This window comes from Marmota monax, unplaced genomic scaffold, assembly GCF_021218885.2.
Source record: "Marmota monax isolate L192 unplaced genomic scaffold, Marmota_monax_Labrador192_F-V1.1 WCK01_AAM20220418_F8-fsc00285, whole genome shotgun sequence".
NCBI classification, from domain to species: Eukaryota; Metazoa; Chordata; class Mammalia; order Rodentia; family Sciuridae; genus Marmota; species Marmota monax.
Window position 1 is genome coordinate 1,485,822 of NW_026695045.1, and position 13,315 is coordinate 1,499,136.

General features: G+C 47.3%; 1 protein-coding gene across 9 annotated transcripts in view; it reads left to right on the forward strand.

Annotated features, from left to right (window-relative positions):
* Window positions 1–9,621, forward strand: part of Strada (STE20 related adaptor alpha) — a 31,798-nt gene extending 22,177 nt beyond the window's left edge. For 8 of the 9 annotated variants that reach the window (XM_046427748.2, XM_046427750.2, XM_046427751.2 and 5 more), the window contains 7 exons: window positions 180–288; window positions 406–529; window positions 3,678–3,849; window positions 4,384–4,488; window positions 7,961–8,202; window positions 8,625–8,667; window positions 8,938–9,621. In XM_046427748.2, the coding sequence (XP_046283704.1) occupies window positions 180–288; window positions 406–529; window positions 3,678–3,849; window positions 4,384–4,488; window positions 7,961–8,202; window positions 8,625–8,667; window positions 8,938–9,090 (948 nt within the window). In that variant the 3' untranslated portion in view covers window positions 9,091–9,621. Of the gene's footprint in view, window positions 1–179; window positions 289–405; window positions 530–3,677; window positions 3,850–4,383; window positions 4,489–7,867; window positions 8,203–8,624; window positions 8,668–8,937 lie in introns of those variants that run through there. The other variant, XM_058573719.1, reaches the window with a different exon arrangement.
* The last annotated feature ends 3,694 nt before the right edge of the window (window positions 9,622–13,315 follow it).

The following is a 13,315-nucleotide window of genomic DNA, read 5'->3' on the forward strand; positions in this document are numbered from 1 at the left end:
AGGCAAAACAGACTGCAGGCACAGCAGGGCCTACTTCTCCTATACTGGCTTATCCTAGAACTCTGAGAAGAACACCCAGAAAGAAGTAGGTTCCCATGTTATTCATGCTCCCACCTTCACATTGGGTATCATTCTTCAGGGCTCCTTGATTTTGACTTCAGCTTTACCATTGCTTTCAGGGGGAGCTTCATGTCTCTAAACTCTTCAACCATCCCAATATCGTGCCATATCGAGCTACCTTTATTGCAGACAATGAGCTGTGGGTTGTCACATCATTCATGGCATATGGTGAGTGGGAAAAGGTTCCTGGTATAGAGGGTTCTAAGAACTCTTTTGGCAGATTGCTTATGTGCCATCATCTTCCTCTGTTACCCTTTGCTTCCTCCCCACAATTCTTTTCTTCAGGTTCTGCAAAGGATCTCATCGGCACACACTTCATGGATGGCATGAATGAACTAGCAATTGCTTATATCCTGCAGGGGGTGCTAAAGGCCCTGGACTACATCCACCATATGGGCTATGTGCACAGGTACACTCTTTGTTTTTTCCTTTATATTTTTAGTTGTAGATGGACACAATACTTTATTTTATTTATTTATTTATTTTTAATGAGGTGCTAAGAATTGAACCCAGTGCCTCACCCATGCTAGGCAAGTGCTGTACCACTGAACTACAACCCCGGCCCCCACAGGTATGCTCTTTTTGCAGGTAGGTACTGGGTATTGAACTCAGGGGCACTCAACCACTGAGCCACATCCCCAGCCCTATCTTGTATTTTATTTAGAGACAGGATCTCACTGAGTTGCTTAGCACCTTGGTTTTGCTGAGGGTGGCTTTGAACTAGCGATTCTTCTGCCTCTGCCTCCTGAGCTGCTGGGATTACACACATGCACCACTGCACCTGGTAATACACTCTTAAGTGACTTCATCCTCTATTAATAAAGAGCAAATGCTGTGTGCTGTGGCTCATGCCTGTAATTTCAGCAACTTGGGAGGCTGAGGCAGGAGGTTCACCAGTTTGAGGCCAACCTCAGCAACATAGTAAGACCCATCTCAATATAAAAATAAAAAAGGGCTGCGGATGTAGCTCAGTGGTAGAGTAGCCCTGTGTTCAATTCCCAGTCCACAAAACAAGCAAAAAGAACCTGTGACCATGTGCCCTCAGGGAAACAGTTGAAAGTTAACTGGAGTTAATGAAGCCAGAGTTTAAAATCAAGGATCTGGGGCTGGGGATGCAGCTTAGCTGGTAGGGCGCTTGCCTCACATGCACAGGCCCTGGGTTCAATCCCCAGCACCCAAAAATAAAATAAAATCAAGGATCTGGGTCTGACCTTGCCACTGATGGTGGCATTTAGCCTGTTAGTGGTGAAGCCACTGTTTTCTGTTTACTGGGCAGCTTGGTCCTGAGTATTAATGTGAGAGGAAAGAACATCTGACATGGACCACTCCCCTACTTCCTTTCTAGTGTGCTTTCAAGTCAGTCCTAAGATGAGTGGCTGCAATAAAGACAGATTTCTTAATAGGTGGTGTCAGGAAAACTGGTTTATAGTAGGAAAGATGATAAAACTGGAACTCCATCTATCTTCATACCCAGAGAGAACTGCAGGTGGATTAAAGCCCTAAATGTAAGATTTAAAACTCAGACTTAAATAGAAAACAATGTGAAGAAATAGGTTTTTTTTTTTTTTTTTTTTTTTTGATACCAGGGGGTTAAACCCAGGGGCACTTAACCATTGAGCCACATCCCCACCCCCTTTTTTAATATATAGTTTATTTAGAGACAGGGTCTCACCAAGTTACTTAGTGCCTCACTAAGTTGCTGTGGCTGGCTTTGAACTCGGGAAACTTCTGCCTCAGCCTCCTGAGCCACTGGATTACAGGCGTGCGCCACCACACCTGGCAAGAAAATAGTTTTATGATCTGAGACTAAAAACAACTTTTAAACGTTTTAGAAACATAAAACATAAGGCAAAAATATAGATGAATTTGATTATATGAAGACTCAGTTCCCTATTCAATAAAGGATATCATGAACAAAGTGAAGAAATGGGTAACAGAGTGGAAGAAGATGTTAGCTTTGTCTAAGATACACAGGAGCTTAGAAATAAGAAAATTTTGCAAAGCAATGAGAAAAGGACAACAAAGAATAGGAAAATGGGCAAAGGATATGAAGCTTATAAAAGAGAAAATCCCCAAAAGCAAACAGTCATAAGAGCCAGCACTGAGGCCTAGCAATCAGAGAAAAGCAAATAAAACTAAGATATCACTTTATACTCTTGAAACTGGTGGTGGTTCAGAGTTTGGGTGAAGCCCAGTGCAGTGGGAACCTGAAAGCTTCTTTTCAGATAGTAGAAGATGATTGATGCAGCCAGTCAGGTACACAGAACCAAGACAATTAATACTGCCTCTGGGGTGTGTGCCCCAAAGAAACTGTCACATAGCCTCATGAGGGAACATATGTATCAATGTCATTGGTCATATTTGTACTGAGTAGAGGCAGTATGAGTATCCCTCCCTGGAGACTGGGAGAATGAGAATAAAGTGTTAGATTCCCACCCTGGACACAAGGAGGCAAGTAGAAGCAAAGATCAGATATGTAAGATATATAAAGAGAGCTATCAGGTGGGTCTTGAAAATATAGCACTGAGAAAGGAAGAATGAGTTGCATAACATTCTTAAATTTAAAATATACATACAAAACAAGTAAATTTAAAATGTACATACAAAACAATGGCATACTTTACAAGAATGCCTATAAGGGGCTGGGTTGTGGCTCAGTGGTAGAGGGCTTGCCTAGCATGCCCAAGGCACTGGGTTCAATCCTCAGCACCACATAAATGTAAAATAAAGATATTGTGTCCATCTAAAACTTAAGAATAAAAATTTTTTTTAAAAAAAGAATCCCTACAAATAAGAAGTACAGATTAGATTATTAGTGGAAGCTAGGGGGATGTGCATAAAACAGAACAGGAGGGCTGGAGGTGTGGCTCAGTGGTAGAGCGCTTGCCTAGCACATTTGAGGCACTAGATTCCATCCTCAGCACCGCATAAAAATAAATAAAATAAAGGTATTGTGTCCATCTTCAACTTAAAAAAAAAAAAAAAAAACAGATCAAGACATAGTAAGTTTTAAAATCTGATTGCTGGGTGTGGTGGCACATGCCTGTAATCCCAGTGACTCAAGGGGAGGAAGCAGGAGGATCACAGATTCAAAACCACCCTGAGCAACTTAGCTAGGCTATAAGCAATCTAGCCCTGTCTCAAAATAAAATATAAAAATGGTTAGGGATGTGGCTCAATGGTTAAGTGCCCCTGGGTTCAATCCCTGGTACCAAAAAAAAAAAAAAAAAGGGTTGGGGTTGTGGTTCAGTGGTAGAGCACTTGCCTAGAATGTGTGAGGCACTGGGTTCGATTCTCAGCATCCATAGAAATAAATGAATAAAACAAAGACCCATCAACATCTAAAAAAGAAATATTTAAAAAAGTGATATGTACATGGGTTCATGCTATCTTCTCTTTTTTTTGTATGTTTGAAGTTTTTCATAAAAACATATTTATATATAAAATGTATAACATACACCTGGGTGTGAGCTGAATAGATGTAGTGTGTAAATACTGAGGGTTTTTAGTGTGAGGCGCTCCTGTTGCTCATTATCTGTCTTTTCCTTCCCCACCAGGAGCGTTAAAGCCAGCCACATTCTGATCTCTGTGGACGGGAAGGTCTACTTGTCTGGTTTACGCAGCAACCTCAGCATGATCAGCCATGGGCAGCGGCAGCGTGTGGTTCATGATTTTCCCAAGTACAGTATCAAGGTCCTCCCTTGGCTCAGCCCAGAAGTCCTTCAGCAGGTCTGTGCATAGGGTCCCAAGGAGTCCCCATCAATTCATGATTTCCCAAGGAAGCTATAGGAATTTCCCAGGGATGGGGTGGGATGCTCTGTATTTCTGAGTGGGCTAAAGGGATCCTGGAGGGAAGGGGTCCCTATTGGCCAGATATGCATTGGTACTCAAATTAACATGGATATTATCTACCCACTGCAGATAGATGTTGTTCCCACTTGCTGGGGTCCTATTTCAACTCCCCCTGGGGAATCCTTCCTACCTTATGGAAGAGTGAGCATTTTGGTGCTCTTGCGACCCCTATGCTGAGCAGGAGCATGGCCCCAGTGCTCCTTCCAGAGTACTACATAGTAGCACTAAACATTTGTTCCTTGTAAAATAGCAGCTAATCTTCAGCAGTACAGGCAAGGAGAGTCATTAGCAGCTGCTTCTGATTGTGGGAAAGGCATTCTTTTCCTCCTCAGTTTTGTTCAAATCTTCTTTTTCTAAACAAAGACCGGGATTGCAAATGAAGTCATCTGTGGCTTTTTTCTTCTGATTTAGAATCTTCAGGGTTACGATGCCAAGTCTGATATCTACAGTGTGGGAATCACTGCCTGTGAACTGGCCAATGGCCATGTCCCCTTTAAGGATATGCCTGCCACTCAGGTGAGCCTGTAGCCCAGTCGTTCCCTTCTTACCTACCTTCCTGCCTTCCACAAATGTTTCCTGAATACCTGCTACATAAATGACATAGATTAATGTTAGCTCAGATGAAAAGACACGGTCCTTTTCTTCAAGAAGTCAGGGATGGTTGTGTACTTCTTCGTGTCCTTCTCTACATGATAAATACTGTTGTCATGGAGCCCAGTCCAGTGAAGGTGGAGCCTGGAATTAGCAGTGCAAATGGAGGCCCACCTACCATATGTCTATTTAAAATGTATAAATCAAGCTAACCAATTTTTATAAATTTATAAAATATCTTCTACCTATTTTCTGTCTCCTACCTTGAAAGGTCAGTTTCTAATTTGGAATTCTTAGACATCTGAATTTTGTTTTGCTTTGTAGTACTGGGGATTGAACCCAGAGGCACTTTACCACTGAGCTGCATTCCCCAGTCCTTTTTATTTTTTATTTTAAGACAGGGTATCACTAAATTGCTGAATCTTGCTAAGTTGCTGAGGTTGGCCTCAAACTTGTGATTTTCTTGTCTCGGCCTCCTGAGTTGCTGGGATTATAGGTGTGTACCTCCGTGTCTGGCTAACATTTCAGAGTTCGGTGCCGCCTTTCTGACCCACACCTTTGGAACCTCCATTCTGCAAGTTCACCTTCTATTCATGCCCCTACGTATGGCTACCCTTTGGCCCACCCTCTGGCCTTAGAATACACAGCCTGTACCACAGTCTGGTTGGACAGGCCCAGGGAAGAGGCTGATCCAGACCCCATCAGAATCAGGAAAGTAGACCTAGAAGAGTCATCTGGGCAAGGGTTACCTGGGTTCCAAGTGCCTGGAGCATGGCCTAGAATGAGGAGGGGGCAGGCATGAACTCTCAGTAAGCCTCTCTCTCTCCCATCTGCGAACTGTTCCCCCTGTTGGGAGAGGGAAGCTTAGGAATGGCCAGACCAAGGGCTGGGGATGTAGCTCAGTAGTAGAGCCCTTGCTTAGCTTGCATGAGGACTTGAGTTTAATCCTCACTACCACATACACACACAAAATAATATATGTTATATAAAATAATAATATATGTATATACATACACACATATATTTTTAAGCAATTAATAAATATTTATATTATTATTTCATCTTTAAAAATTCACCTACAGCCAGGTATGGTGGTGCCCGCCCGTAATCCCAGCAGCTCAGGAGGCTGATGCAGGAGGATTGAGAGTACAAAGATAGCCTCAGCAACTTAGCCAGGCCCTAATCAACTTAGCAAGACCCTGTCTCAAAATAAAAAATAAAACATGGGCTAGGGTTATGGCTTGGTGGTTAAGCACCCCTGTTTTCAATCCCCTACCTCCCCTACCCACAAAAAATTGACCTGCACAACTTACCATGGCAATATGGTTGAATAATATTAGAGTTGGGGGTGTAACTCAGTAGTAGAAAGCTTATCCAGCATGCTGAAGGCCCTGGGTTTAATTCCCAGCACTGTAAAAGCCACAAAAAGAATGACCAGATGAGCCCTCTAGAGGAGGGGACCAGGGAGGCTTTGAGGAAGGAGGCATTTGGGTCAAGCCTTAAAAGCAAATATCAATTTACTGTGTGAAGAATGGGAACAAAAACAGACTCTTTAAGACTCAAGAGTCAGGAAGGAACAGGATCTTCTAGGCACAGTGCCACATTCCTGCAATCCCAATGATTTGGGAAGCTGAGGCAGGAGGATTATAAATTCAAGGTCAATCTCAGCAATTTAGCAAGACCCTGTCTCAGAATAAAAAATAAAAGACCTGGGGATGAAGCTCAGTGGTAAAGTGGTCTGGGTTCAATCCCCAGTACCAAAGAGAGAAAGAAAAGGATCTGATGAACAACATCAGCAAAATGTTGTCAGTGGCTAAGGTACAAGTGCTTTTGGGGTGGGGGAAGCTGCTTGGTGATGAGGCTGGAGAAAGAAGCGAGGGAAGCTCAAGGGCATCTCATGAAAAGCTTTGTATTCCATTCTAATGTATAATTAGGCTCCTATTGCAAAGCATATGGAGACTTGCTAGAGGGATTGTTTGTTTGTGGTTCTGGGAATGGAATCCAGGGCCTCATACATGCCAGGCAAAAACACTCTTTATCACTGAGCCACATCCCTAGCCCCTACTGGAGGATTTTAAGTATGGGGTAATCACATCAGACACATATATTTTAGAAAGGTCATTCTAGCAGCTGGATTCGATCTGGTAGATGAGTCAGGGGGGTGTAGAAATGTAGGTAAAGTGCCGGGCACAGTGGCTCACACCTGTAATCCCAGAAGCTCGGAAGGCTGAGGCGGGAGAACTCAGAGTTCAAAGCCAGCCTCAGCAATAGTGAGGTGCTAAGCAACTCAGTGAGACCCTGTCGCTAAATAAAAATACAAAATAGGGCTGGGGATGTGGCTCAGTGGTTGAGTGCCCCTGAGTTCAATCCCCAGTACCAATAAATGAATGAATGTAGGTAAAGTCCCAAGAAAAATAATTTAGTAACAGAAGAATGCTCAGGTTCAGATTTATTTATTTATTTTTAAACAGAGAGGGAGAGAGAGAATTTTTTTTAATATTTATTTTTTAGTTTTCAGTGGACACAACATCTTTGTTTGTATGTGGTGCTGAGGATTGAACCCGGGCCACACGCTTGCCAGGCGAGCGCGCTACCGCTTGAGCCACATCCCCAGCCCTCAGGTTCAGATTTAGAAGCAGCATTTATGCAGGTAGAACTTTGTGCAATGACTGCGCTTTTCAGTATGGCAACCACCAGCCACCTGCAGTTATTAGCATTGAAAATGTGACTAGATTGAGGGGCTAAATTCTAAACGTGATTTAAGTTAATTTAAATGTTAATAGCTACATGTGGCTAGTGGCTACTACACAAGTGCAGCCCTAGAGAGATTCCTAGGTTTCTGGCTTGGGCAGCACATGAAGTTCAGGAGGACAGCAGTATTCAAAGTGGACTCGTTTTACATGTATTGAGTTGAAGGCTTTGGAACAGTCACCCAATCCTGGCCTGCCCCGGCACACTGCTTCTGCAGCCTGCCACTGTAAAAACCCAGGATATGGTACTATCGGTTCTGCATTGTGGACCCAGTTGGACTCACCTGGGTATGGCAAATGGGCTTGGCCTCAGAGAAAGTGACCTGGCTGCTACCTCTACCCTGAGATGAAGGCTTTACAGTTAAAGAAATTTGATGTCTTGTAAAGGGAGAGAGGCAGTGGTGGCCCTTCCAGCAATGGTAGGGGCACTTCTTGCAACCCCTCCTCTCCTTCTCCTGTCAGCCTATGTAGTGGGGAGCTGCTGAGTCAGTGGCCAGCATTCCTTTGGAAAAGTTAGACTTATTCCACTTCCGTCTTTTCTCTGTTCCCAAAAGATCATTTGCTTATGGGGAAGAGTTTATTTATGAAGAGACTCCTAGGTCTTCCAAGGCCCCCTCCAGCCCAGGCCCTGGCTCTGTCCTTCCCAGATGCTGCTGGAGAAGCTGAATGGTACAGTGCCCTGCCTGTTGGACACCAGCACCATCCCTGCTGAGGAACTGAACATGAGCCCTTCACGCTCTTTGGCCAACCCTGGCCTGAGTGAGAGCCTGACCACCAGCAACCCCCGGCCCTCCAATGGCGACTCACCTTCCCATCCCTACCAACGAACCTTCTCCCCCCACTTTCATCATTTTGTGGAGCAGTGCCTTCAGCGCAACCCGGATGAAAGGTATCCCTCTGGCCTTGGAGCCAGGCTTTGGGGTAGCAGAGGGAGCTCCAGAGTTGGGGCAAGACTTTTAAAAGATGTACCTCTCATAGAATCTATAAGGGGGCTGGGGCTGTAGCTCAGTGGCAGAGTGCTTGCCTGGCATGTGTGGGGCACTGGATTCAATCCTTAGCACCACATAAAAATAAAAGTTCTGAAACATTAAAGAAGAAGAATCTGTATGGGTTTGGGCTCCCTGGAAGAATGAGGGGCCAAACAGTAAGAGAGATCAGCTCATGAATTTGCTAAAAAAGCCAGCCTGGATAGTTCTGGATGTCATTTTTGGTGAGCTGAGGGAAGAAGTAGAGGTACCTGAGGATAGGATGTCAGCAACAGGAGGTGGAGCTGGGCATGGGTGATGTGGATCTCTTCACCTTCTTCTCCAGGCCAAGTGCCAGCGCCCTCCTGAGCCACTCCTTCTTCAAGCAGGTACAGTAGCACTGCCTCAGTTCCTGTTTTTTTCTGGCCTGTTGTTCTACTGCCCATGATTCCTTTAGCTGTGGGGTGTTCAGGAATTCTCTACTATTCCTTTTGAACTAGAGAAATGACCATGTTTCTGAAGCCACTAAAAGGCACTGCTCCTTCCTCTCTATCATATTTTGGCTATGACAGGGCATCTGTCACTGGGCCATTGTTCCTGCTCTGTGTTATCCTGGGGCCTGAGCAGCAGGATCCATCACCCAGTTCTCTTCTCCCCAGATCAAGCGACGTGCCTCAGAGGCTTTGCCTGAATTACTTCGTCCTGTCACGCCCATCACCAATTTTGAGGGCAGCCAGTCTCAAGATCACAGTGGAATCTTTGGCCTGGTGACAAACCTGGAAGAGCTGGAGGTGGACGACTGGGAATTCTGAGCCTCTGCAGACTATGCATGTTCTCCAACCTAGGGCATGCAAGGCCCAGGAGCCCTTGAGGGCTGGCACATTCCCACCCTCGTGGGTACAGACTGGGTAGAAAGGACCTTCTGTCAGCAGAGCAGGCTATGGACTGATTAGAAGGGCATCCAGGAGAGATTTCTGCACTGCTTTTGAAACAAGGGAATCCCAGGCACCAGGGATTGGGAAGGGTCAGAAAGCTGACATATCCTGTCCTACGAACTCAAGCAGCATCCTCAAAAGAAAGAAAAGCTGCTCTGGCCTTGAGGCTGAAGTCTAAGTCTAAGTTGACTCATCAACTTAGGGAACTGTCACCTCCTCTTCCCATCACTTGTTCTCTTGCCAGCCTGATTGTATTCTTTTCCTCTGCTCTCAGATCCTATTGGTCCATAAAGGGCCAAGTCATTAGCAGTTTGCTTCCCTTGCTCTGAAGCCTCTCCTTAATAACTGAAGGGAAGGGTCTGTCTTTTTTAAGCATCAAGTTAATAAAGCTGGGGCAGTCCATCCTTATTCCACTTGTCTCTTGGACCTTGACTCCTAAACCTTCCCATAATTCATCTGTGCAGCTCTTTCCTTTCCCAAGTATCCATCTTAACACCTGCCAGCTGCCCTGGTGCGTCTTCCAAGGGCCATAATGTCTTGCCTTGCCTGAAGGCTTAAAATCCTTATGCTGTGTTAGTTTCGTTGTCAGAACAAATTAAAATTTTCAGAGAACCTTTTAGAGAATGGCTTAGTGTTTGCAAGCTCACAGAAGCTATAGGCTTGCTTACTGGTACTTGTGCTTCCAAGGATGGCCAGGCTCAGGCTCTCCCATTCCACCCAAAAATGGGCCTATAAGTGATTGTGGGAGCATAGAAGGGACACCTTTCACTAGGTAGATAGACCAGTTTCTTTTAAAACCCATAAGAGATAGTCTTTTAAATACCCCAGATTTTAAGACTATTAATTTTTGCTTGTGGCCATCAAACCACCTGGAGCTGGAAGGGTCTGTGTGCTAAAGACTAGCCCTCTGCAGGACCTCTTCTGGGCCACTGAGGGTCTGGGCAGAAGATGCTCACCTTTGGCAGGAAAGGGTGGAGGGTTTTGTCTTGTAACCTGACTTGTGGAGTCTCCCTACCATGGGTACTAATGTCCAAAGAGCAAGAAACCTTAGAACAAGACCTGCCCACTCCTGTCATTTTTCTTTTTTTCAGTACTGGGGATCAAACCCAGGGGTATTTTACCACTGAGCTATATCCCAGCTCTTTTTATTTTGAGACGGGTCTCTCTCACTGAGTTACCCAGACTGGACTCCAAACACTTGTGATCCTCCTGCCTCAGCCTTCCAGGTTGCTTGGGTTATAGGCGTTTGCTCCTGGCCCTGTCATTCTTGTCAGCCAGTGAATGGGAGCAAAAGGATGATTCCAACCTTGGTCTCCTTTGTGGTGCTTCACAGACATGTGCACATTCATTTGCATGTGTTTGTGCATGCCCCAGCACAGTGCTTTCTGCCTTGCTGGTCCTTTCTGATGAAGACTCTGGCCCAAGCACTGCAAATGTCAGATTAAGGAAGTGCCCCTCCCTTTTCCCTGAGCCTGCTCTGAACTATCAAACACCCTTACTTTCCACTTCCTGAGAAATTTTAACACCAGTTTAAAGAAAACATTTATATTTCTTCCCTTGAGCATTTACAGGAGCTGAGGTGAAGATAGGGGTAGAGGACCTGAAATGCAAGTGAGAAGCTTCCATCACATCTGTTTCCAGCCCTTCTCCTAACCCCTACCCAGTTCATTTTTTCATGGAGTCTTAAGTTCCCTTGTTTTGTTTTTTGGTACTAGGGATTGAACCCAGGGGCATTCTACCACTATCACTGGGCTGCATTCCAGCCCTTTTAAAAGTTTTTTAGACAGTGTCTTGCTAAAGTTGCTGAGGCTGACCTTGAACTTATGATCCTCCTGCCTCAGCTTCCTGAGTCCCTGAGATTACAAACATGTGCCATTGTAACCAGCCTTAAATTTCCTTTTCTTAACATATCACCATATTAGTTTTCTTTCCTTCCAGATTGCCTTCTCCACGCAGTCAGCTCATCCTCAACACCGAACTACTGATCTTGTGATAGTTTCCTGCAACTCAGCCCACAGATTGTCCTGGGCAGAATATGGTCCTCAGGGCTGGCTCCCAGACCGTGCTCTGTAGCCAAGAAGCCTGCTCCTAGTGTCTGGGAGGGCTTCACCTTTCTTGTATCAAACAGCTCCCTTGGATGACAGGTGTGGACACTTTCCCCAGAGACACATGCAGTTGTGGAGGGTTCTCACACCTGTAAGGGAATCCTCAGGCCCACAGTGCCAGGAAAACACAGGTTCCCTTAGAGGTAAGCCAGAGGACTGACAGAGAAAAACCAAATACAGTGTGGGTGCATCCAGCCAGCCAGGAAAATGTTTGGGGGCTGGGCAGCTCCTTGCTTCCCTGCCAGGCGGCAGGCAGGGAGCTGTTCTGTTCCCTGACAAGTGTGTGGGCCCAATCTGGAGCCACCAGTTCTATTCCTGCCACAGTGTGGGAACATGCTGTTTAGGGCTGTGTTTTGTGAAACAGCCTTCAGCCTGGTTTCAAGCAAAGCCAAACGAGTCGCTGGGACCCAGAAAGCCCCAGCCTCTTTGCAGAGGTCCACAGGGACCCCAGCACAGCTGAAGTTCCACTCACAAGTGGCTGTCACTTTTAGACCTGCTCTGTGCAGGGCACACCTGCAGGAGGCAATGCTCCTGCACTAACTTTGTTCCCCTGAATGTCATCTCAGACTTTTAGGCCTTAGCTCCCTTTTGCAGAATGAGGTTTGGGTGCTCAGAGATTTGCTTGCTGGTGGGATGGAATGATTCTTTCCCTGAGGACTTGCCCTTGGTATCCTTGGAAGGCCAGACGTTAGTGAAACAGACTGAATTGAGGACCCGCTGGATTAAGACGAACTTCCTCGAGGAGAATGGAAAGGGAAGGCTGCAACCCTCACTCTAACAGGTGCCAAAGAAGCTGAGAGGGAGACTCCTGCTTGGCCTATTGAGCACGGGTTCACTAAATATATGTGTATTTTGTCCCGTTTTGCCTCTCTTCAGGCCAACTAAATCTACATATGCATATCACCTGGCTTTTGTTGTAAATTGTGGCGGCTTCAGTGTCATGGGCTAGAGAAGCAATCTAGCTGTTTCTTTCCAGTTTGGTCAAACTGCATAAAGTTCACTTTTTCTTTTCTTTTGCCTCTTTCTTATGCGGGCTGCAGCCGAATCCAACCAGCCAGAAAACAGGCAAGGGCCCTGGGTCGGGTTGCCAGTAACATTAGTAATGCCACAAAGTCGGGCCACAGAAAGGCTTCAAGACGCCAGCTCTGGGACAGTGGGTGCTCTGGGAAACTGCGGCCAACAGCCTTGTCCGCCCCTGTCTACCGGGCAGCAGAAGGCGCATTGGGGTAGAAACCCTGCCCGACCTCTCATGCAGGTCAGCTCCGTGGCAAGCGGCCAGCCAAGGCCACTGACAGCGATTGCCCCGAGCCCTCCCTGCGGCCCCTAACACTGGCCTCGCAGCCTCGCGGCGGGGCTTGGCGGGACCGCGTGCCGCTGCCATCTTTCTCCGCGGGCTGTGCAGGCGCGGGAGCGGCCCCTGGCGGCGGGAGGACCCCGCAACCCGAGGGGGCGCGGGAGCCGAACCCAGGGTCCCTGCCTTGCCTCCGGGGTCGCCCCAGTGGGGTCTCTCAGGCTGCGGGGCCCACACTGCGCCGGGCGGGAACAGGAGCTGCCGGAAACCTGCGACCACGAGGGCCAACGGGCAAACTGAGGCAGCGAAAGGCTCAGGCAAGCTCGAAGGGGCTGTGCCAGTAGTGTCGTGTCCTGAAACCAGAGCCTGCACTGGTCCCCGCAGGAGGGGCGGTGTGGAACCTCGAGCTCCGGTCCCCACCTCTGTCTTTTCCTCAAGCGCGGCTGCCCACGGCCCGGCGTCGTCGAGAGCCGGCAGACGGGGCGGCCGGTCCCTGGAGCCCAGCAAGCCCGAGAGGCTGCGTGGGGTCGGCGCGGGGGGCAGACAAAGGCGGGGGAACGGCGAGTCGGAGAAAGACAAAGCGCAGAGGGGGGTCGGCGGCGGCGCCCGGGACCCGGAGGCGGCTCCGGGCGCGGCGGAGCCAATGGGCGGGCGCGGGGCGGGGGCCGGCGGGGGCGGCGCCGCGATAAGGCGGCGGCGGCGGCGG